This window comes from Bos indicus, chromosome 11 (genome assembly GCF_029378745.1).
Source record: "Bos indicus isolate NIAB-ARS_2022 breed Sahiwal x Tharparkar chromosome 11, NIAB-ARS_B.indTharparkar_mat_pri_1.0, whole genome shotgun sequence".
NCBI classification, from domain to species: domain Eukaryota; kingdom Metazoa; phylum Chordata; class Mammalia; order Artiodactyla; family Bovidae; genus Bos; species Bos indicus.
In genome coordinates, this window is record NC_091770.1 from 11421653 (window position 1) to 11446806 (window position 25154).

The window sequence follows — 25154 nt, forward strand, 5'->3', positions numbered from 1 at the left end:
TACGTCTAGCCTCAGTTTCTCTTGCTGTGGAGTTGGAGCTAGAGACCAGGGTCAAGCACCATCAAAAGAGAAGAGTCAGTGGATTGAGTCTCCAAGGCCCCGTCCAGATTCCCAGGCCCTGAACAAGCTTGCTCAGCCAGTTCCCCCTGTGGCTCTCAGAGCCAGAACCCACCACCCCAGGCTCACAGGCTCTGGGGTTGGAGCTGGATGCCCATGTCATTAAGAGAGAGACTTTTATTGTTCCCATAGGGAAGGGAGACACAAGGGGATCACTAAGAACTACAGCGGGTGCCTGCAAAATAAATTAAAACAGAAATGCGTCAAAACGAAAAGGAGATAAGAGAAATGGAGAGTGGCTGGGAGGCTGCACTGCCCAGGCGGGCAGGCTCTCCAAGGAGAAGGTCGAGCAGTCCTGGGCCTCAGCCAGCCCATATCTTGTCCCTCTGTCGGTGGTGGCCCCAGGCTCCGAGCCCTCCGGGGCCGTGACCTGAGGCCTCCACGCAGCCCGGCCGAGGAGTGGCCAGAGTCCTGCTGGGCCCACCGGTGGGGGGGCCTGGCCAGCAGCGCGTGGCACTCTGCCCTGGTGGGATGCGGCTGCCCACCCTAGTCATTGGAGGTGACGTCGATGTCCTCCCCGTTGGCCTGCTTCGTGGCAATGCGCCACCGGTTGATGTGGTGGGAGCCCTTCTTCTTCTGCTCCGACTCGGGCCCTTCCTCCTCCAGCTTCTGCCGCTTGTACTTTGTCCTCCGGTTCTGGAACCACACCTTCACCTGGGCCGGGGAGGGAGGGGCACAGGTGAGAAACACCCAGCAAGCCCCCAGCAGCCACTCAGCCTTCAGGCTGGGCTGGGAGCTGGATGGGGAAACCGAGACCAGGGTTGTCTCCGCTGGCCGGTGCCACCTGATGGGTCTGGAGGTCTTCCCTTCCAGATGCAAATGAGGGGGGCCAGGGCACAGTGGGCCTGAGAGGGGCTGTTTTGCTGTCCCCTCAACAGAGGGGCAAAAAAGGCAACGGCACCCGACTCCAGTACTCTTGCCTGGAAAATCCCATGGACGGAGAAGCCTGGTAGGCTACAGTCCATGGGGTCGCTAAGAGTCAGACATGACTGAGCAACTTCACTTTCACTTCTCACTTTCATGCATTGGAGAAGGAGATGGCATCCCACTCCAGTGTTCTTGCCTGGAGAATCCCAGGGACGGGGGAGCCTGGTGGGCTGCCGTCTCTAGGGTCGCACAGAGTCGGACACAACTGAAGCGACTTAGAAGCAGCAGCAGCAACAGAGGAGAGGGAGGGGGTCTTGGAGCTGCCGCGCATCCTGGTTCCTGCAGCCATCATATGGGTCTGGATGGTTAGGGTGAGCCCCACCCCAAAGTCAACCCTGTGCTCAGAGCAGCACGAAGAGGCAGAGCAGACACAGCTACTTAACCCAGAGGCGCTGTTCCTGCCAAGGGCAGTGTCCAGGACAGCGGAGCACTCTGAGGCCCAGAGACCCCACTGCTCAAGGCGCCAGCCTCTCATACTGTCCAGGTCAGTCTGTCTCACAAGAGGAGCCTGTCTTAGTAACCTCAGGTAGAATCCTCCATCCCGCCTCAGAGGTGGAGCTGGATGGTTGGGGAGTCCTGGATCCTTGGGTGCCAGCTCCTCGGGGTAGTCTGAAATCCACCAATGGAGGCCTCATCCTCCTTACACATCGGGGTGTCTGCATCCCACCCAGTGCTCTGGACTTGCTGCCCCCACATCACCAGCCCCTGCAGCCCATCCAGATGTGGGAACAGGTCACACAAGGAATAGCTGGGAGAAATACCAGGGGACAGAAGTGAGCTCCTTCTTAAACACAGAGAGCCTCCCAGCTCATGTCAGGCAGTGAGAGCCCTGACAAGGGGAGGGGTCGGAGCCCAACAACTCTCCTGTGTGATGTGGAGGCAGGGCGGGCCCATGATGCTAAGCCCATTTCCTCTAGGAAGCCTCCCCAGACTCGGTCCCATCTCTCATCATCCATCCCTTCTCCCGCCTCCTCCAGCATTTGCTCAGTGCCCAGCACACGACAGCCCTTAACATCCTCTCCTGCATGATCTGGGAGGATCGTCCTGGTCCTTCACTAGCTTTATAGTTTTAGTTCTTGAGGAGTGTGGAGAAAACCTCACTTTGTCAACTCCTCCTGACTACACAGTCCTTTTCTTGGCCTTGCAGCACCAGGCCAGACCAGATCGCCCTCAGAGTTGGCGAGAGGGGTTGAGTGCTGATCATCTGCTGTGTTCCCTCCCCTCTCTGGATTTAAGTCCCTCATGCATAAGAGAGATGCTTTCTGGGGCCCTTTACAGCTTTAGGGCACCTTCTGGGCTTTTGTTCACAGGATACCTGGGGAAGGTGGTGCCAAGGGGGCAGGGTTATGAGGCATGGAGGGTTTCCTGAAATAACAGCACATTTAAAAAGCAAGTGGTAAAGAATCCGCCTGCCAACGCAGGAGACATAAGAGACGCGGGTTCGATCCCTGGTTGGGAAAATCCGCTGGAGAAGGGCATGGCAACCCACTCCAGTATTCTTGCCCGGAGAATCCCATGGACAGAGGATCCTGGAGCACTACAGTTCATGGGGTCACACAGAATCGGATATGACTGAAGCAACTAAGACAGACGCAGACAATTGCGGTTGGAGTGACCCGTGGCGCCCATACAGGTGGTGAGCGGTAGGTCATGTGTGTGGGACAACCGTAAGCACCTCGCTGCAGCAACAGCAGTGACTACTAAAGGGAGAACCTTGAATCCTGGGGTAGGGGGGCAGCTAAAGGCGATCCTCAGAGACACTACACAGATCTGTCCCTGCTCCCTGAGAATGGGTGAAAAGCACAGGCCTTAGCCACAAAGCCCGGAGCGGCAGCCAAAGCTGGGCCGGCACGCAGGCCCAGGGGGCAGCTTCATGCTCAGGATGCCCCGCCTTCCCATCCTGCAGACACTGCCCCCTGTTCCCTCCGTGGAGCCTGCCCCTCCCAGGGCCTCCATGGCACCACTGGTCCTGCCTGTTGGTTTCCGAGCACCAGGGTGGGTATGAGGGCAGCCAGCGCTCCGTGCTACACAGGACAGCCACACGGACAGGAAGAGATGACTGGCCTTGGTGGACGGAGTGAGGGGAGGCCTCCTTCCTTCAGTTCCAGGGCTGGATTCAAACCATTGCCTGCATGTCCCAGCTCAGATAGATGGAGAAGATGGCAGATGCTCCAGGGGCAGGGCTTCTGGATTCCGTGCCCACCTTTCCTCAGGCACAGGGCTGGCTGGGCCCTGGGTGGTTCTCGGCACAACCATTTGGCAGCCAGCCTGGCCCCTGCCCCCCACCCTGGAGCCCACTGTGACTGTGCCAGCCCGTAGGCGGGTGAGCTCGCCCAGCCTGTGCAAGGCGTGTGTGTGACTCAGGCCTGGATGCAGGGCTGGGGCGGTATTCCTGAGAGCCCCAGGGGCTGGCTGAGGGCTAAGCATGGCCAGCCTGGTGATGCACCATCTGGGGCAGCACCAGGAACACAGGGCCCTTTCTGCACCTTCTCCCTCCCCCATGCATTCCCAAGTCTCCTTCCAAAAGGAGACTCACCTCTAGTTGCATGGGCCTAGCCTGCCACCCTTGCCCAGCATCACTGGCCCAAAGAGTGAAAGCTTCAGTGGTGGAACTTGGGGCACAGAGTATGTTTTCACACCAGGGACAGCTTCCTGGCCAACCCAAATGAAAAGCAATTCTGAGTATTTTCTCCATGAAAACACTACGGTCAAGGAGGCAGCTCTCTAGAAACGGGGACGAAAACTCTCTTCCCAGGCAGCCTGGCTATCTTCCGGAGAACAGCCTTGGGCTGAGTGTCCAGATGCTGTTTACCAAGACTGTACTAGCAAGGGGATGCTCATGACTTAGTGATATCAGTGAAAACGGCAGGATGCACAGTTTGGGCACAGTGTGATCACAGCCATGGAAAAACAAAGCCTATGCATAGGGGAAAAAAGACTAGAAGGAAATGTACCCAAAGTATGGGGGACCTGTCTTCTTTCCACACTTCTGACTTTTCTTTAATGCTTACTTGTAACAATTAATAGTAATTTTTTATTTGGCCAAAGAAAAGGAACTGGGCCCAAGTGTGGGAAGAGTTAAGAATGACACCCCATGAACTTTCCAGTCCAGCCAGGCAAATCTGGGGTCATCCCAGAACTCCTTCCCTAGAGGACAGAAGACCTAGAAAGGAGCCAGGTCACATAACGTGGCTACCAGCTCAGTGGCAGAGGGCCTTGGGAGGCTGCCTGCCCCCAACACTGGCATGCTACTCACCTTTCTTTAAGCCCAAGGCACACTTGGCTTTCTGACCGGGGAAGCCCTCACACACCTCTGAACCCTCTGGGTTTGGAGAGAGGTTCCTTGTGGCCTTCTAAGTCCCTACCATACTCAATGTCTCTCAGTCTTTCTGATAAGCAAGATCCTTCCAACAGTCTCCACTTCTGTCCAAGTTACACCACCGGGACCACTCTTACTTAGCCTTTGAAACTCTGTTCCCTGTCCCCGGACGTGGCCCGTTGCCTGTCTGTACTTCCTTAGTGCTTTTCTCTGTCTCCATGACAGTGACTCCAGCAACGTGTTAATTTATTTGCTCAAACCTCTGTCTCCTCATCAGACAGTATGGGAACCTGGAGAACAAAAGTGGTGTGTTAGCTGGCTTTGGAGGCCCAGTGGGCATGTTCCAGGTATACTCAGCTGGCAGGGCAGAGGTGAAGTGACTGAGCCCTATGCTCTAGGAAAGAGGCACTGGTGCCCACCTGGAAAACAGGGGAAAATCAATGGTAGAGGGATTGGACTCTTAACTGGAAAAGGGGTTTGGAAATTTGCTAGAGAGATGGGATCCTTTCTTGGCTTACTTCAGTGGCCACTTCTATAAGAGGGTCAATTCCTAATTCTTTCAGCTGTGGACTGAATTAACCACTTCTAGGGGGAAGGTGGAGAGGAAGATCCATTGTTGAGGGGACAAGGGTCAGCTTGAATTAGGCTGACTGACTGATTCAGGTGAAACCGGTATGGATAAATGAATGAATGAAGGTACCAAAGCACTAGTGGACTGATCACTGGATACACCAATGAATGAAGATGTACGCGAGTGAATGGACAGATGAACTTACAAACAAGCAAACTATAGCTCCAGCCAATGTTTCAGACTACCTTTGAATGAACCAGGTCTGGATCCCTTCTTTTCCTCCACTCCCCAGTCTTAGCCCGTCCTATCTGGGCCCCTGCACACTTTCAGGTGAATACCTGTCCTCTCCTCAAAGAGTTAAAAATCCTCTATCAGGGGCATTTGAGTCTTGTAACTCTGATACAAGAGGTTTCTCCTTATGTCCTACTGTTATCTCCTCTGTTTTAATTTAAGCCCGTGTCCTTCTATTCTGTCTCCCTCAGACACAGAGACACAGCACTCTTTCTAGTCTGTCATCTTCAGACTAGACAGACGCTGGGAGGCATTAATCAAGCCACTCCTCAGCGCGCCTCCCTGCCCTCTCCACTGGGGATCCGCTTCCTAACATTTGACCACGTGAACTGCTCCCACTCTCAAGGTCAAGCCCAATGCCATGCTAAGCTCACCTCTCACTCCCACAAACTGACGTTGCCTCTGGCTCCTCATCAACCAGAGTCCTAACTCTTCCTAAGCTTTCTGGTTTCCTCCTCTCTCAGTCTACCCTGGATGCCTTCACTCTCAGGGAGACATCACAAGATTCGCCTATCTTCTCAGGACCACACCCCTCAGAGAACCACTCCAGCCTCCCTTATCTCTCCTGTCCTCTCCTGCCTCCCACTGGACTCCTGGACCTTCAGAGGTGCAGAAGTTCTTGGAGAAGAGCCAAGACTTAGGGAAGGGATGAATCTATCTCAGAACACACGGTGAGCCAGTAACCTTTCCTAAAAATTCAAGTTCCTTGGATATCTCCCTTTTATCCTTCCCCCAAAGGGAGATATCCCAGGCGAGAAGTCTCCTTACCATGCCCTTCCGGGGAAAACCCATAAGCAGGTGACCACAAACTTCTGCGTCCTAAGATCGCCCCCACCCATGCTCTTGGGCCGTAAGAAGGCAGCCACACTCAATAGCTCCCACACCATCTTAATCCCAAACCCTCCCCCTTTCTTCCCACCAGTCTAGACGGCCCTCCTGTCTCCATGGCTGTGGTCTTCCAGGAGCCTTCCTCCCATGTAATCTCCCCTGACCTCCTCAGTCCACAGCTGTGGCTTCAATAGGACTCCAGTCACTCACCCCTTGCATGCCCTACCACTGTCTGAGGAATCTCCAAGGCCAAGAGACCACATTTCTGCATCCCTTTCCCTCACAATTCAGCTAAACTCAGCCAGGGTAGGTCAAGAAACACCTCCTGAACTGTCTGGAGTTGGAGGAGCAGCTAGAAATACTGACAAATCCATCAGCTGGAGCAACCAAATGCTTTCTCTCCCTCACCCTTAAAACTAATGTGCTCCCCCCGACCATGCACAGAAGCTCACAGAGGTGCTCCATGCCATGCGTACCTATGATAGCACCTGACCTTTGGGCACTGATCACACTCAGCCCACATGTCCTCCACATTACGGGCACACATATGTTCATGCATGTGTGCTAAGTTGCTTCAGTCGTGTCCAACTCTTTGCAATCCTATGGACTGTGGTGCTCCAGGCTCCTCTGTCCATGGAATTCTCTAGGGAAGAATACTGGATTGGGGAAATCAACTAGGCAGAGCTCCCCAAGCAGGCAAATGGGATTTTAGTATTTGTCTCCCTGCTAACTGACTGTGTGACCCTGGGCCAGTTACTTCATGCCATGCCCTCCTCTAGGGGATCTTCTCGACTCAGGGATCAAACCCATGTTTCCTGCATTGAAGGTGGATTCTTTACTGCTGAGCCATGAGAGAAGCCTCACACATATGTTACATATGCTCATTAAACACACACACACACACAAGTTCACTCAAACTCGAGGGTCTGATCTAACCCAGGCCCAGGTCTGCCCCACCGGCCACCAGGATTGAATCTTAGATGGCCTTCACCCTGGTCAGACTGCTGGGCTGCGCTACAGCAGAGAGGAGCAAAGAGCTAGAAGGAAGAACTAGCCCTTGCCCAGGGCCCCTCCTTCCTCCTCCTGGATTAACCCGCGCCATTAATTCCACTCTCAACCAATTTAAAGCCCTAGCCCAACTAAAAAGCTCAGGTTGCCTACCCAGAGCATCCCATGCTAGAGCTTTGGGCATACAGATACCCCTGAACTCTGAACCCATACACCGATCTGCTTAACCCTCCCTGAAGTTTTATCCATGAATTGGTCAATAAAACTCCATCACCTATGACTGATCAACAATCAGCTATGATAGTGCAAGGGAATCACAGAAGCAGAGGGACAGAAAGGGAGCAGTCATGCCAAAGACTAAGGGGAATGACTGATAAAATTAGCATATGGATAAGTACACAAGTCAAGAGAAAACTGCCCACTCATTCAGTACATGTTTATGGAACATCTACTCCTCGCTGGTCACTGAACTGGCCCTGGAGCACAGCAAGAAAAAGGAAGGCTTGCCCTCTGTCTCCCAGAGCTGAGATGCTCAGGCCTATTGTTCATTAGGATCACCCAGAGAGCTACTTTATAAACTTCCCTGGGTCTCACCCTGGAACTCCTAAGAGAACCTCCTGAGCAGGCTCTAGGAATCCGTATTTTAAGATTTCTTTGAGAGATGGATGCAACCAGTGTATATATAGTCTGACAGGTGGCATGGCAGGTTATTAAACAATAGCAAAATCCTACATATATTGTGATATGCAGGAGATATGCTGTGAGTCCTGAGAACCTGGAAGACAGATTATACAGAAATACAGAGAAATAGAATATAGATAAGCCAGATGCTCAGGGCTAGAAAGAACCCTGGAGTTCATTTTATTCAACCTTACAGATCAGGAACTGAGGCCCAGAATAAAAGACAAAGCAAGAGTTGATGAGATGATAACCATTATAGACATATGCATATACTGTCAGCTGCTAAAGATCTGTAGAGATGGAAGTTTGACATGGATGGTAGATATATAGAAGGTAAAATAGAGTAGATGATAAAGAGATAACCAACAGTTGGGTAAATAGGAATTATTGTTCACAGGAAAGATAGAATTAATAATAAATAGGAAATATAAATTAACCAGCTTTGTGGAGGTAATTTAATGAGAGTAGACAGAAGTATATGGCTAGATATAAAATAGCTATCTGTGAGGGACAGAACAGAGAGCTCTGAGAGACAGATATAGATATTGACAGTAGAAATAGATGGCAGGGGGCTGATGGGAATGACTGAAGCTTGACAAATAGCTGATAGCTAGATTTGACAGGTAAGTTTGCCTGGCAAATACAGCGAGATGGATAGATAATTAGTTAATTATATAGCCTAGGTCCAAATGATAGTTACAAAAGGGACAGAAAGCAGCTCTGCTGATGAAAGAGACTGAACTAAGAATCAGTAATTCCAGGTGGAGACCTTATTATAACAATAATTTGACATATTACTTTCAGCAAAGGGGAGAGAAGTACTGGGGATGCTAATGAATATTATTTGAGTTCAAGTTAGGTATCTTTGATCCTTAAACCTATTTTATGAACGATGAAACCAGAACTCAGAGAAGTTGAGTAACTGGCCCAAGGTCACACAGTTAGCAGGGAGGCAAATACTGAAATCCCATTTGCCTGCTTGGGGAGCTCTGCCTAGCTCATTTCTCCATCTTAAAGGCCTCACCTGGAAAGACAGGATTCTAACAAGGAGGTTTCTCAGGCTCAAATATCCTACAGTTCTATTATTTTGTTTCTTTCATATGCTTAAACCAGCTCATTTATCGATGCAACAAGATTAGCCATGAGTTTTGATAGTTAACAAAGCTGGATCCATTTTATTTTCTATCTGGTTTTCTTTTAAATATATGTTTAAGCACCTTCTAATAAAAATGAGAGGAAACAAGCATTAGGTTTACTAACTGGCATTGTTAGGCCCAAATATTGACAGGCAGATAAGTTCAGTTGAAAGAAGGTCAATTAAAAATGCTCTCACTGAACTAAAAAAATGGAGGTTTAAAAACAATGACATTATTTCAACAAGTGTTAATCTGTGGGTGGTGGACATAAATGGTTTTGTTTTCTTACACTTCTGCAATTAAATTTAATAACTAATAAATTTAAATGAAGGTACTATAAATACCATTCTTAAATGACACCTTGTTTTAAACAAAAATTTTAAAACGTTTGCGAAGAGGGAAAAGTGGGTGTTATTTTATTAACTTGTTTTTTAAAAATACCTTTTAAAAAAAAAAACGTTTTTAAAATTTAAGTCCGTTTTTTTGTGAGCTTGATCTCTGCAGTTAGAACAGACCGGCTAGCAAATCTGAAAAAGCCCGGGTCGTGCCGCAGAGACGGGAGCAATGCACTGATGAAACAGGGCATGAGACAGGTAGGACATAGATACCCACATGCGTCGTGAGCGGGAAAGAGTGAGGTCGGGGCCGGGGACGAAGTTGGGTTTGGATTCCCACATGAAGCCTTCTATCTAGCCTCGCTACCCAGAAGACCCCAGGCTGCACACACACACCCCAACCCCGCCCCCAGCCCGGCACCATCTCTCTGTCGGGACCCGGGTGGAGGATGGTGGTGTGAGAGGAGAGCAGAAAAAGGAGCAGAAGATGAAATGCCGGAGGCGGGCGAGAGCTGCTGGGCCGCCAGCCGACCTCTCTCTTTGCGAGTATGGAAGCTGTCGGGGACGCGAGGGAGTTAAGGTCTCCCAAAGCCTACCTAGTTACAGAAATTCGCCTCCAGGGCAGCAACCAGCCACCCCAGCGCGCTTGACTCCGGGCGGACCGAGAGCTTTAGCGGTGCTTCCAGACAACATTTATTTATGCCAAAGTCTTTACTTACAATAAGGCCAAATCTGCCTCCCTATACTTCCCTTCTAGTTCTTTAATTCTTTAAAATCAATTACAAAAACACTACGTGGTGATTGTAATTTCATCCAGTTCAAATTCCTTCAATGCCACCGCAGTTTATTCCCTCCCCAACTCAACAGCCCTTCAAGTGATGAAAACAGGCCCTGAATACCAGAATCTACTTTCCCACCGTTTCCAGGTCCCGCCGACGCCCGCACACACACACCGCCGTTTCAGCGCAGTGCCAGTCCGCCTGAGCAGAGACCAGGGCCGGCCTCGGACCCCGGGCAAGGGCGCGCACTCCCGGCTAACCTTCTGCTCTTTATAGCCCGAGGACCCGTGGTCTTTCTCCCCACCGCGAGGCCTTCGCCCCCGTCGCCCCTGCATGGCAGCGGAGCCAGTACGGGACAGGCCTGGGCACCGCACACACCTCCGAGCGCCCCCAGAACAGTGGCGGGAGAAGGGCTGCAGTCACCGCAGGGCTGAGACGACACCAGAGGGCCCGGGCGGGCGCGGAGTGACCGCGGCGTGGGTGTTCCGCGCCCGGCCGGCACCCGAGGGCGCCCGCCGCCTCCTGACAGCTGGCACCTCCCGTGGGCTGTGTGAGCCGGGTCGGAATAAGGTTTGATCCCAGCCTCCGGGTAGGTCCTTAGTACTTAATAAAAGTCCTGTTGCCCCTTCGAGGCTGTACGCAGTCGGAGGGAAGGCAGTCATGGCGGGGGCGCCGCAGGGGTGGCGGGAGGAGCCGGGGCCGGCTGGGGGGCGAGGCCGGCCTCTCCGGCACCCGCCCGGCCCACCTCCACCTGGCCCACGGGCGCAGCGCGGACCATTCATTACCTGCGTCTCGGAGAGGCTGAGGCTGCCGGCCAGCTGCTTCCGCTCGGCGCCCACCACGTAGTGGTTCTTCTCGAAGGCACGCTCCAGTCGCAGCAGCTGCGAGGGCGAGAAGGCCGTGCGGATCCGCTTGGGCTTGCGCGCGAAGGGGCCGTGCAGAAGCAGCCCGTCCTGGGGCACGTCGCTCGCTGTGGCCGCGTCGCCGACGGCAGATACAGACAGAGAGAAGGGCACCGTGAGCTGCGGCCCGGCAGCCCGCGAAGCCGGCCAAGCTTGGCCTTCGGGCCTCGCTCGCACAGGTTCCGGAGCGCTCCGCTGCACTCTCCAACCCTTGACACACGCACACCCACGTCTAGGCTTTCCCCTTTGCCGCCCTTTCTTTAAGTCCACTCCTCTCCCCGAAACCTCCTCCTGGCTGAGAGCTATCGGGTCAGGGGACGCCCAGAATCAGCGGGGCGGATCACTGTTGGGCCAAGAGGCGGGCCGGGGTCTGGAGAGGCACCCACACAGTGCCTGAGCAGCCTAAGACACCAAGGGAAACTCTCTTTGTCTGGTATGCCCAGTCGTGTCTCCCTCAAAGTGGACCAGGGGTAGAGACAGGGTTGGGTGTCAGGAAAGTGGCAAGGGGCACAACCTGGCTGTCAGATGTCCCCGTACCAAACGCAGATTCAAGAACTGAGGGTATCTTAGGAACTCTCCCTTCACACCTGCTTAAATCAGCCTTGCAGCTAAATGCTCAGGCTACTAGCCCATAGAAAATTCCTGCCAACAAGCGGAGACTCTGCCTTGCAAGTGGTAAAAATAGGCCAGGGGCCAGGTCAAAATCCAGACAGCATCTGGAGGTCTCCAGTTAGGTTACTTCTTCCCAATATCCCACCTCTCTCCCCCCAGGTCATCAGATAAAATCCTCTTCCTGCAGACTTACTGCTCTCTGGTAGAAAAAGACCTTGCTTCATCCCTGAATAATCTTGTGCTGAAGAGATGTGTATAAATAACTAGATGTCATCTTTCTTCCTAATAGATATAGATATATTGGTTTCTGCATGGGCGTATGTAAATATATGCTCCAGCCTCCCTACTGTCTTTTTCTCCTAGAATGTAACAGTCCCTTGGCAAATGTTGGCCATCATGGGGACTCAGCTGCTACATGCAGGACGAGGGCTGACATTGGGCTGAATAGGGCTGAGGTAGTAGGGTCAGGAACTACAAAAGCTGGAACAAGCTTCCATCCACAGCCCCAGTCTCAAGGAATCCCCCCACTAGGCCCTCACACAACCTCTGCCTTGGTTGCACATGCCAACAAGACTGGAAACAGGCCCTGACACCATCCATGGATTCCCATGCAGTGACACATACTAGTACCCTAACCCACCAAGAATGCAGAGCACTGCATGAAATGTTTTGACAGTTAGCAGTTGAGATTGACTGATCCAATTAATTTCTTCAGAAATGGCCACTGGTTTGACTCAATTTGATTTGTTGTTTTGTTCTTAAGACAATTGTTTGGATAATTCAGTTGAGCTCTCCCATCTCTGGAAATATCTCTGTAAGTGAGGCAAGGGCACATAATTGAGATGCTGTTGCTACAGCTCTCCAGGTAACTGTTCATGTCCCTCTGCTGGTGGAAACTGCCTGACCTGGTTTTCTCCAAGTCTATGGGCTTTGGACATCTACATAGGAAAACTTGATTGCTGGGGTTTTCTGGGGAACAGCGTTGCCTAGGAATGAGTGGCTAATGCCTGGGTGGGTGGGGGGAGACAGAGTCCCCTGAGAGGGAGAAGCTACTAACTTCCAGTTGCCTTATCCATTCCAAGTGACTGGATCTATGCTGCTACAAAAGTGAGTGGGATCACATCACAGGAAGATGGAGGGGTGGGAACATCCTGCCCACTGGGTCCTTCAAGGTGGGGGCAGAGTCTCAGGCCTGACAGAAGGAAAAGTTTAGCTTGTGGTGATGGAGGGGACAGATGATTAGGGGAGGTGGTCTGGCAGAGAGGGGTAGGAGGGAGAGAAAGGAGGAGAAGGATCCAGGTGCGGAAAAGGATTACAGCCTCAAGTGGGAGCCAGTGTGATGAGGCCAGAGAAAGGTAGGAGAGGTGGGTGGGAAGCAAATACTCCTTGTTGATGTTAAAATAAATTGCTTCAAAAAACAATAGCATTCTGAGCTCAAGTCAAACACCAACAGTGGTTTTCCCTGGACAAATGAGCTGGAGAGGGACAGAAAGCCTAGCACACCCCTGTGATCACAGGCTTTGGCCTCAGCAACTTGACGGGGCCCAGGCTGGTCAGAAATGATGTGGCAGTGTGGAGACACCCTCGATTTGTGAGTGAATGGGATGCAGAAGTGTGAAGGGTAGTGTGGGGCTGAAAAAGCAGGACTGCAGCCTGCCTAGTGTGTGATTTGATGGGTGTTTTATAATTCTGTGCTGTGTGTTGGTCACTTGTGCGGTAGAGTTCTCTGTGTTTGTCTTTATAAACCCAAAGTGGAGGATGGAAACAACAAGCTTCTCTGTCCTGACATACACAGGACCATTGGGCTCAACGCTGGCTATTTTAGGGGAAAGATAGACTGCTTGGGGTCTTCTTCAGCTGGGGAGAGAATAGCCATTGTAAATTCACTGTAATCCCCCGAAGGGGCGGGGAGCATGTGTTCTGTAATCTGTGTGTGCATGTGCAGAAACACAGAAGTCCTGACCCAACCAAGAGGAAGCAGAGACCAGGAAAAACTACTCAAGAGGCTGAGTACTGATGAAAGATATGATTTCAAAAGAAGCAAGGGCTTTTTCCTGTAAGGAAGAGTATGTTTAGTACAAAATTAACCATCCTGAGAAATTGATTAATAGTTTCATGTTTCTATAAGAACCAGGGTGGTGCCTATGAGCCTGGGCCACTCTCACTCTGATCTATGGAGAAGGGACCTCAACCGTCCCTACCATGGCTTCAGTTTGCCTTAACTGGACCACAAGGGCAGAACACGCTCTCGGACTGGGGTTGCAGTGTGGCCTGTTTAGAGACAGTCTGTGAGAGTAGGCTGTCAGTTTCAGGCAAGGACACGTGGGAAAGTGGAAAGGGGCTGGCTGAGTCTTCCCTGTAGCTAGTAACTGAAGCCCACTCTGCCCCGTTTTCCTCCAGCCTCTCTCTTTAAGGCAATGGCTGGGAACTAGCAATCGACGTTCCCAGGACTGAGGTGGCAGGAACTGGGAACTAGGGATTCGAAGGCCTGGGGCCCAAGCTGCAGTGCCTCCTGGAGATGTTATGGCAAGCTGGGGGCTCTGGGCCGGATGGCGAGGCGGAGAGGCCTGGGGCTACGAGAAGGAGAAGCCCGCTCGGGAACGGAGATAACCTATTCCCCCCTCCTCCTGCCGGAACAAAGGCTCTCTTTGAAGCACCGGCCCATTACCACCACCAGTCCCGAGGGCCTAATCTCCCACGGCCCCCTCCCGCCTCAGCTTCCCGGCCTGGAAAGTTCCTGCTGTCCGAGGGAAATAGCACCGAAGTGCGGCTAACTCGCTGTCTCCTCCAGCCCCTCCTCTTCAGGCCTCGAAAGCCGCCTCCGGCTTCGGGGTCCCGCCGCCTGGTCCCGACCATTCCGTGCTGACTTTTCTTCTCCCAGCGCCTTACTCAGCGGAGAAGCCCTACCCTGCGCGCCGGGACCGCACTGTTGGAGAGCGCTGCGCACAGAACGCAGACGTCTTCCTTTTCGTTCGTGTAGGGTTTTGCTTCTTGCATTAAAACGGGGCTGAAATGAGCATCGCAGAGACCCGGTTCTCTAGAAAACGCGGCGCCGGAGGGCCTGAAATGACTCGGCTCATATCCCCGAGGGCCCCCGAAGACGCAAGGACGCTGGGGCCGCAAGGCGTCTGCCCCGACGCTGACCAGCCCTGAAGCCAAAACCTCTCAGAATTAAAAAAGTCATTCCGTGCCCAACGGATTCTCGTGTTCAAAAATGAGACCACATTTGGCTCCATCTCCGCGTCCAGACACAGTTCTTGGGAGAAAAATGCAACCGTTTTTGCAACTAGACAACGTGCCCGCCGGGGCTGAAGGCTCAGGGAGCGGCGGCAATTTCCGAGAGGATTTTGCCGAGGATTTATTCAGCCTCGCCTGACTGGGGATGCTCAGAGCCGGAGCTGGATCTCTTACAAGGCGTTCCCGACCTTTGGTGCCACGGCCCTCGAACCCTAAAAGCCGGTGTCGGCGAGGTCAATGGAGGGAAAGGAAGCGCAGAGGGCATGGGGCGCCCGGTCTAAAGCCGAGGGCGTTGCCGGGGAGGCCATATCCGAGTGAGCAGAGACTACAGGGGTCAGGACCGGTTCTGCCCTCTTCTTCGAGCTCCTGTCCCTCCTCTGGTCTGCTAACCTCCGGTCCCTCCGCCGCCCCAGCCCGAGGGTTTACAAACAGCCGCGACTTTCAAATTGGCCTGCAGTCGCCAAGTTTTAGAGACCGGGGACCCAGCCCATGGAGGACCGAGGTGGTTTGCTCAATTTAAAATAATACTTAATTTTATCAGTAAACATTGATTTTAATTGACAGACTTCTTTCCCATAGCGGCTGACACCATAGGCATTTTTTGTTGTTGTTCCGGATGATTTGGGCAAATCTTTGAAATCCCCAGAGCAGACAAGACTTCCCACAAAAATTCTTGCTCAAACAATTGCATTACCTTATTTTGTGGGATTTGCTGGGTCAGTATCTATTAGCCAGATGGGACTCAGAAAATTGACAAATTGGGGTGGGGAAAGCGGCTTTCCATGATACAGTTAAGCATCTGTAGCCAAAGTTTCAAGAGGTCATTTTCTTCTGTTATCTAGATAATTGTACTAAATACCCAATTTATTTTGACTGTGTAGATCCAGTTTACCACCAGATCAGCCAAAGCTCTAATCACGTCCTTTTCACTTGTTTTGCTAAGAGCCAGTTTACCTATCTCTGAGTCAGGAAACCTAAGGCTGAGGTCTGGTCTACACTAACAAAACTGAAAACTAAACCAATTACTGCACAAATTAAAACCACTCCAAAAAAAGTGAGGGGGGGGGGCGCAAGAAGAAAGAAAAGAAAAAACCAATAAATACAAAGAAGAAAACGAACTCCAACTAATGGAACTCTTTGCTTGGAGCAAGTCAGACTACTGAAATCTGTGTGTGTGTGTGTGTGTGAGAGAGAGAGAGAGAGAAAGAGAGAAGTGGGGGATCTTCCTTACTAATCCCATTGCCCAGTGCAGACTAGGGGGCTCAGACTGCCTACGACCTTAAAAGCCCTTTGCCCCCGCCCCCTGCCTGGGAGGACTTCAGTCGGTACCCTAGCAGCCTGTCGGTTCCCGGAGTCCTCGAGCGTCGCGGGAAGCCGGTTTGCTTTGGCAAACCTTCCCACCCTGGGTCCGAGAGGCACGTGAGACTTGGAGAAGTCGGGCCGAGGTTGCTGAGACACATCCCCAAACAGAGGAGCACTGAACACTGAACATTAACTCTCCAGTTTTCCCTCCCCTCTGCCCCTTCTTCTCACAGAATCGGGGCAAGCAGGCGGACTTTCCCCTGTCTCCTTGCGCCAGCGAAGGCGGATCCCTGGGAGTTGGTGGTGGAAGTGCGAACGTAGTATGGTCCCAGGTCCACCTGGGTCGGAGGGAGGGCGGCCGACGCTGAGTTCTCTGGGATGGGACTGGCTCAGCCTGGACACATTAAGGCAGGCCGCAGGGAGGACCAGGAGAGGCTCCAAGGATGCGCCCGGGCTTGGCGTCCGGACCGGCATCATTCCTGGAAAAGCCTGGAGGTCCCAACCTGGTTCTCTGGGAGGGAACCCAACGCGGCAGAAGAGCGAATGGATCTGGCGCGCCTCTTCCCTGCTCAGGAATCGGCCTCTGTGGACCTGCAACCTTTTCTGACACAACTTCTGAATGGCCCCGGACTCCCCCGAGCCTTCCCCGCGCCGCCGCAGCGCGGGCGCCGGCCCGCCGCCGAGGCGGGCACAACGTGGGCACTCACCCTGAAAACGGTGGCCGAAGAAGCGGTTCCGCAGCACCCAGGGATAGAAGTGCAGAGGGTCCCGGTGCTGGGCGCCGAAGAAGGAATGCGGGGGCTGCAGCGGGGAGGCGCCCAGCTGGTGCGCCGGGTGCACGGTCAGCGCGTGGTGGTTCATGGCCTCGGGGAATACGAGCTCGGGACCGCCGTAGAGCGAGCGGCCGGCGCCCGCGGCGGCGGGGAAGCCACTCACGAAGGCCGCTTCGGCTGCGCTGGGGTGAGGATAATTGAGCGCCGTGGGCCGGAGCGGCTCCTCCGAGGCGGCCGCCGCCAGGGGATGGGAGCCTGCGCCGCCGCCGCCAGTGCCCCCTCCAGTGCCGCCGTCCTTGGCCACCAAAGACTCGATGGTAAAGCCGCGCTTGGCTGTGGGCTGGAACATGGTCGCGGCCGCCAGAGCCGAGCGAGGCACCCGGGCTCTGGGGAGCGCTCCGCGTCCTGGCGCCGCCGCCGTGCGGGGTGTGCACCCAGCCAGGCACATGCACACACACCAGCACCCTTCACCTCCCCCGCCCGCCCGCCCGCGCTCAGCCCCTGCCCACAAGCCAGGCGCGGAGCGGCGAGGGGCGTGCGAGCCAGCGAACGCGGAGTCGGGCCACGGCGCGAGGCTAGGCGCGCCGGCCTCTGCGGCCAAGCGGGCAGCTCCCGGCGCCGGCACCGGCGCGGGCTCCGAACGAAGCTACGAGCTGCTTCTACCGCCTGGGGACTGAGCCCGACCCCTTCCCTTCCGAGTCCAGCCAGGACCGACCCCCGCCCCCGGTCCTCCCAGCAATGTCCTGCCCGGCCTCGGCCACCGCGCTGCTAGGCGAGAGTTAGCGGGCACCTGCCCCGCGCTCGCCCATTGGCCGCCGCTCACCTGCCCCAAGGTGGGGGGCGGGGCGGGGCGGGGCGAGGGACCGCGGGAAGGGAAAGGAGCCAGCAGTCGGAGGCAAAAACCGGACTGGAGCTTGTGCCGGGCGAGCTAGGCCTCCTCCTGCTCTCCCGTCTTTTCGCATCTCTGCCCTTTAGCTGAGTCTGGCGGCAGCCGCAAGCGTCTCCACCCAGGCGGGAGCCGAAGGAGGTGTGTGAGGGGTCTGGGGCTTGGGAGAATCTCCAGCCCCACTCCCCAGTGTGTAAATCAGTTGAACCCTCTCCAGTTCGTCCCGGGATGTCGTTTCAGTTCTCAGATAACTTGAATTCGAGTGCAATGTGGGTGTTTGGGGTCCAACGAATAGATTTCTCCTGAGAACTTGCTCCCCTGGCCGCTAGGACCCTCGGGATCTTCCATCGTCCGTCTCCTGGGACGCAGTCTGAAGCCGCGGCCTTGTTCCTGAGGTTTCTCGTTTTCTGGGTGGTAAGGGGGACAGCTTCGGAAAGCAGACGCGCAGTTATTTTCAGAAGAGGCCAGGCCAGGGAGAGCGCTGGAGGAGCTGGCGGAGTGGTCACCCAGACGTCTCAAGCTGCAGTTCTCCGGGATTGGAAGCAGGACCTTGGCCCAGCTACGGGCATCGCGACCGGCCCGCAGGGCCATCTGCTTTCTTCGTCTTCTCTGATTGTGGAGCTCAGGTGCAGGCGGTCCAGGACAGGCCGGGGCCTTGAAGACACTGTCTTACGTTGGAGGTGGCCGAACAGTCCACAACCAACGCCTAAGACCCTCCAAGAAGACACACAGACCATCCGGGGAACGTAGCGGCCACCTGGCCTCCTCCGACCCTCACCTTCCACTCGCGAACGCGGAGCAGCGGACTACTCTACTCCAGCCAGTTTCCACTTCGTGCACTAATTCGTCGGGGATGAGAGGGCAGTTGGGAAGGAGAACAAATACTCAGCAAACTTTTCCACCGGGGCCTTCCAATATCCAGGCCTAAGAGGACACTAGGCGGTGATGGGGAGGCTGGGACCCGCACCCTGCCAGTGCACTGCGAGAAGCCGACCTGCTTCCTCGCTGCTGCCCGGCTTAGTCAGAGCGTCCTGGCCGCGGCCCGGGTGCGCGGATTCAGGCAGTGCGTCCCGGCGCCCAGAGGCCAGAAGGTCCTCGTGCCGCGAGGCTCTGCAAGGACTCCAGGCCAGGTCTTGAGAGTGGCCTGCCTAAACGCCCGCAGTCTCGGCCGGGGAGAGCGCTCCGGGCGCCCTTGTTGCCACAAAGCGGGTTAAAGTCTATTTTCCACTCGACTGGTCCGAAAAGCCCCCGCGCGCCGAAGCCGTTCCGGCCCCCATGGGAGAGGTGGGGAGGAGACGGCGAGGGGGTGGGGGGAGACTGCCGCACCCTGCAGCCGGTCGCGTCCAGAGCAGACCCGGGCGGAGCACCTCGGAGGCGCCCCAGAAACACCTGAGGAAGGACTCGTTACTGAATTCGTGGCGAGGGCTTGTGTCTCTTTTACTGGCCCCTCCAGATCTTTCTGGCTCACTGTGCTGGTCTCTCCGTTTCTGGCTCAGGCTGTCTGTCTCTTTCTCCCTTTCCTGCCTCTTTACCGCCCTCTCCCCCACCACCGCTTTCCCTCTGTTTCTTCCCCCTCTCCCTTTGCCTCATCCTCCGTTCCGGGTAAGGAGAAGCACCCTGAGTGGGGATAAGGACCTAACCAGGCCATATCGCTGGGGTGGTGAGGGCGCGAAGCTGGGCAAAGACGTGGAACCGAGATTTTCGTTCTATGTGGAAGGAGACAACGTGAATTCTGCTGGAGCAAGGTCCCCGCAGGGAGTCAGGTTTAGCTGGATAAGCATCACCCGGGCCTGTTCTCTGAATGTGGCGAGGAGGGACTAAGTGCTTGGGCCTGTGACCGAGAAGACTGGAGCCGGATAGGGCTGAACTCAGCCCCAGGCTTTGTTCCCCTAGCCGGTGGTGAACCTCACCGGTCTAGCTGCAGGCCCCCACCTCTTACCTCACCGCAAGGCCGGACATTGACCCCTGAACTCACTAAATTGGGCAGGTAGAGGAGCTTGGAATCTACTGGGCCATTCTGGACATATCTACACTGGCCACAAGGACTTTCCTCATCTGGCTCTGGGTATACATCTCCCTATGTAAATCCATAGACTTTTATAGTAACAATTCCTTCCCTTGTTGTCGTGCTTTCCAAATACTTGGACATCAGTTGTCTGTCATTAACCCTGTTTACAGATGAAGAAACGGACTACACAGGACCAGTGACTGGAGTCCGGTCCTGGTCTGGGTTGAGGTGGGACAGTTCCGTGGGCCTGGCCTGGTTCAGGTTCTGCCCCCATTCTACCCCAACCCCAACTGCAGCTGGACTCTCAGAGGATCAGTGATGGGTTACCCAGTGCCTTGGGTGAAGGGGGTTCTACCTTCAGTTTCCCTCTCCTTAACCTCTCCCATTGTGCCTTTCTCTCACTTTCCTTTCCTGTAATTTCATAATTTCCTTCCTTCCCTTCCCTCCCTCGGCAGATATTTATCTCTTACCTGATTTCCTCTATTTCCGTTGCTCTTAGGGCCTCTTTCCCCTTTGTTGCCTCCCCTGCAGTAGGTTAAGAGAAGAATTTGTTACCTTCAGGAGCTCTCTAAGTCTCCCTCTGTGTTCTGGATCCAGCATCAATGCGCCCCACCACGCCCCAAGTTTTTCTTGTGCCAGATTCCCTGCTTGGTCCCTGCCAAGCTCCCACAGGTCTCCCATTGCTGACCATGTGCTTGCTCCCTCCCCTCACCAGTGGACAGAAGCCCACCTTACCCCCAACCTGCGGCCCCTCCCCCACCTCTGCTCCCCAGCCCTTCCCCTCCACTTCCCCGTCCTCCCTTTCAGGCTGCTGAGTTCTGCAGGAGTCCCCAGGTTGATCATGCCTCCCTCATGCTGGAGCACCTTATAGTCCCACGCATCTGCAGGCTGCTTGCCTTTCACTCTACACCAGCCTTCCCTGGGTTCTCATCTCCCCAAACCCAGCACTTCGCTTTATTCAGAGGAGAAGACCTGAACCATCTGTCCTAGTTCTAGCCCCACATCAACTCTTCTCCCCTCTCCATCTCTGGAATAGACTGGGCTCAAGTCCTGACTCATCCATTTACCAATGGTGAGCCCTGGGGCCAACAATCTTGCCTCAGCTTGCACATCTGTGAAATGGCAAGCCTTTAGTGGGACCTCTGTGGGGATTAAATGAGATAAATTTGTGATGTCCAAGACCAATGTCTGACTCCAGAGAGGCACTCAGTGAATGTTGCGCTGTCTGCCTTTGCCTATGCAGGAAACCTGGGACTCATCCTCAAATCCTCATTCTTTCCCATCCTCCTTATCCTACCAGTCACCAGGTCTTGAGGTCAAGTACTTCTCAGATCTCTATCTTCTCCCTTTTTGCTTCTTTGCTGGCTGATTTCATTCTTCATAACTCAGTTCAACTTCTCCCAGAACCATCCCCTATCCCCCCCACCCACCTGTCACCACTCAGTCATAGCATTCCCCTGGAGAGTGGAGCTGTCTTTGGAGACATTGGTCCCAAACATCCCCAGTCATCTCCCTTTGACCTTCCGTCTTCCTCTTTCCTCTTCAGCCTCCTTCATCTTCATGTCTCCCTGCCTTCGTGTTTCCCTCACCCTGTTAACTTTTCTTCTTCACCACCAGCTAAGTCTTAAATAACTTTTTGTCCCTCTCCGGCTCCCTCATTTCCTTCTTGACTCTGCAAGCCTTTACAACCTGGCTTCCATCCCCATCATATTAGGAATAAGCCTTGTAAAAGCTCCAAAACTTTTATCACGGTGCTATTACAACAGTAATGTGTGCTTACAGAGACAATAATAAGCACAACAACCTCATCATGTTATTGTCAGATTGAATTAGTTATAATCCCCACCCAATGGGCTTGAAGCAGTACATGTAGTAAGCACTCGATAAATGTTAGCAATTATTTTATAGAGCTGTGTTTTCTAATACGGAAGCCATGTGGCTGTTGCGTGCTTGAAATGTGGATGGCTTCAACTGAGATATTTTGTAAATATAAAATACACACTAGATTTGGAAGGCTGAGTGTTAAAAATGTAAACAGTATTAATATTTTCTATGTTGATTACATGTTAAAATAATAATATTTGGGATATTTGGGGGTTAAATAAAATATATTATTTTTATCAATTTCTTTTTACTTTTTAAATGTAGCTACTAGAACATTTTAAAGTGCTTATGTGTCTCACATTCCTACTGGACAGAATTGCTGTAGAAAATGCAAGTAATCCAAAAAAGAGAGGAAGAGTAAATGGGTTTGGGGAAAGGGAAAACAGAGGTCTTGTAATTGTCAAGCCCTCCCACGCTGAAACAGCTTTATGGGATTCTTGCAGTATATCCTTCCAGTTCTTTCTGTCTCTAAGTGTCTCCCTTCAAAAGCAGGAATCATACTGTACACACTTTTGTAAACTGCTTCTTTGTAACCATCACAAGCATCTTTGTATCCATTAAATATTCTCTATTGTGGGACATTTATGCTGTTTACAAAGTTTCAGTATTTTAAACAAAATTTGAGCCAGTCTTACTATCAATACATGTGCATGGGTATTACTTTTCTATATATTTCTAGAAGTATAATTTCCAGATGTATCTTGATGGTTTGGGGGAAGAAAATGGACAGAATAAACAAGATAAATTTGCTATCATTTAATAAGTTCTATATGAAGTGCCACGTGCTATGCTATGTCCATTGTACATTAATTTCCAGATATGCAGTATTTTGATTCTTTTGAGCCACGTTGCTAATTTGGCCCTGGAAATGTTGTACCCATTTATTCTCCCATGAGAGAGTTTAAGGATTTCTCTTCATCCTCTGAAATACTAAACAGGACTCCTTCTTTCCAAACCCAAGTCTTTCTAGTTATAATTGTCAGTGGGCTCTTCAGCATTTGAAGAGCCCTTCAACTTCTATTCTTTTGGAAATTCTCTCTCCCCTTCATTTTCCTAACAAGTAATTGCCTAGATATGCAGCCTCTGGGAATAGCTCCTTCATGGACTTCCCTTTCTTTTCCTAACTGTGTGTCCTTGAGACTTCCCTGTCTATTTCAACCTTCCAATCTATCCATCTATATACCATTATTTACTCCTGCAGCTTCAACCAATAACTGATACAGACTCCTTTATGGATTTGTAATACCAGCTCTTGATTTTTCCCCAGATCAAGTCATTAATTTTTCAGATATTTGTGAGATGCCTTCCCACAGGCTCCTGAGACACTCACAACACCCTCAAACTGAAATCAATTTGCCCACCAAATCTGTGCCCCTTCCTGGCTCAGCTTCCTCTGAAACAGCCCCATCTTTCTCCAAGACATGGAGCAGCTAGGAAGCATCTGTGATGTCTTCCTCTTGGCCAGCACCCTGCACAGCCAGGCTTTGCATCCATTCCTTTCTTTCCGTGCCCTCTGCCACTGGCATACTTCCCTCCTTGTTACCTATCCCCAGTGATCCTCCTACAGTAATAATTTGTGGTCTCTCCTCTCTATGATTCATATCATATGTGGCTGCCGGATTTCTACAACACAACTCTATCTCGGTAAGATGTTTTCACACAACTGTGGGACCCAGGGCAGCTTCTTTACCTCTCTGTGACTCAGTTTTTTCACCTGCAATCTGCAGATAATAATAACACCTGGAGAAAGAATTAAGATGAGGTCATTCATGTATAGCTTTGCAAACTCAATAAACATCAACTGTTAGTGTCAATGTCTTCAACAGAGTTCAAACCCCTTAGCTGGGCATTTAAGGACCTTCATGAACAAGAACCTACTAGATCATGTCCTCTGCTCACCTACGGATAAACTGTGCTGCACAATACTCCTGCCACCCAAGGCATTTATCCAGAGACCCCTTACTCTCTGCGGCATGCTCTACACATTTCTCCTCCCAAAAAATGCTACTCTAGAGCATATGTCCATCCCTTTTCTGAGAGGAGGAAAATTGTCAAAAGTGCATGAAGTCAACTGTATAGAATGCCAGCGTCATGAAAACTGTCATTTATTTTGTTCATTGCTGTGTTCCCAATACCGAGAATAATTGCCTGGCAATATTAGATGCTTATTCAAGACTGTTGACTGAATATACCAATTCAAAAAACACAATTTAAAGTTATGTTTGTTCTGAGACAGTGTAAAAGTGTAAATTTTCATCACCATAGAACATAAAGAAAAGATGATCCCATGCTCTGTGAGGTCTGTGATGAGAACAGGACCTATGCCTCATTCTGGGAGATTTCTTCTGCAGAGCCTCCAACAGATGGGAAAGGAAACCCAGATACTTTGAACTTGAACCCTGCCCTGTAAATTACCTAAAGTCTTGAGTGGGGAGGACTAAATTTTCCAGTGTCTCTCTATATTGTAAAATGTGTGAACTTGGAGCAAATATCTCTTTCTTCTGGGAAGACCACTTCAATGGCTGCCTCACTTTTGCAAGGACAAACAAAAGACTCAATTCTTAAATGGAGCAGTTAGAGGTCCCATGACTCAGTGCTCTGCATAACGATACAAACATCTCTCTAATAGGACGGTATCTTTGTAGATTACTATTATTTCAGGGAAATATTTCTTTTCAACGTATGGATCTAGGCTGCTCTCTCCCTGAAAATTAGAACTCCTTCTTAGGAGTATAGATGTGCTCTTATTCAAATACTTCTTCTATGGAATTGAAGGGCAGGGGAGGCCATGCCCTTCGCCTCCCACTGATAGTGTGGTCTTGACCAAAAGCGCCAAAGCCTACCCCAAGTTATTGATTCTGCTGAATATCACTCAGAATGTCAGTCCAGAAGGAATATTTTTACTTTTTATTTTAAAAACTTGCAAACATACCCCAAAGTAGACAAAAGTGTATAATGCCTATCCATATTCCCTGTTGCTTAGATTTTATAGCCACTCACATTTTTCCATTTTGCTTCATTCTTTTTTCTCTAGAGTATTTTAGAGTAGATTACAATCATCATGATATTTCACCTCTAAATATCTCACTGTGAATCTCCTTGGGGAATTCTTTTTGAAAAACCAAAACTTTTTACCATATGAAATTTCAAACATACCTTGTAGAGAGAATGATATGATGAATCTCCACATGTTTATCATTCAACTTCAGTTATCAGTCTTTTGCCAGGCTTAAAAACATCTTTTTGAATGATTGCTGAGTTGGCACAAAAGTAAAGAAAAATAATTGCCCATAAATTCTGGAAACTTGAATTGAGACAAGGAAGTACATTTTGAAGTTAGAGTTTGTGTTGGAACAAATCCTAGCTCACTGGTGATCCAGAGTTTGGGCTTTAAAGGGCCACAAGTTCGAAGGACAGGGAACAAAGAAGGGGACAGGAAGTCAGATCAAAGACTTTTTTTTTGAAAGGTGACATCTTAGCTGAGTGAATGAGAAAATAATTCACCTGCCACAGAAGGAGGTGGTGGACATATGATTCTGGCTTAGCTTTGGCTCTGTG

The 25154-nt window shown here is 51.8% G+C and overlaps 1 protein-coding gene across 1 annotated transcript; it reads right to left on the reverse strand.

Moving 5' to 3' along the window:
* Positions 1 to 216: 216 nt before the first annotated feature.
* On the reverse strand, positions 217 to 17266 carry EMX1 (empty spiracles homeobox 1). The gene is made up of 3 exons (XM_019969938.2): positions 16753 to 17266; positions 10778 to 10962; positions 217 to 771 (listed from the first exon to the last, which is right to left on the reverse strand). The coding sequence occupies exons 1-3, from the start codon at positions 17264 to 17266 to the stop codon at positions 604 to 606; spliced, it is 867 nt and encodes a 288-aa protein (XP_019825497.2). The 3' UTR covers positions 217 to 603.
* Between the last annotated feature and the right edge of the window lie 7888 nt (positions 17267 to 25154).

Bases quoted from the DNA above. Each gene is read 5' to 3' on its own strand.
- EMX1 (XM_019969938.2), bottom strand. From the start codon at position 17,266: ATGTGCCTGGCTGGGTGCACACCCCGCACGGCGGCGGCGCCAGGACGC. The intron at 10,963-16,752 runs GTGAGTGCCCAC...ACGCGGCCACAG, and splicing joins CTTCGGCCACCGTTTTCAGG to CGAGCGACGTGCCCCAGGAC. The intron at 772-10,777 runs GTAATGAATGGT...TCCCCGGCCCAG, and splicing joins TCAGCCTCTCCGAGACGCAG to GTGAAGGTGTGGTTCCAGAA.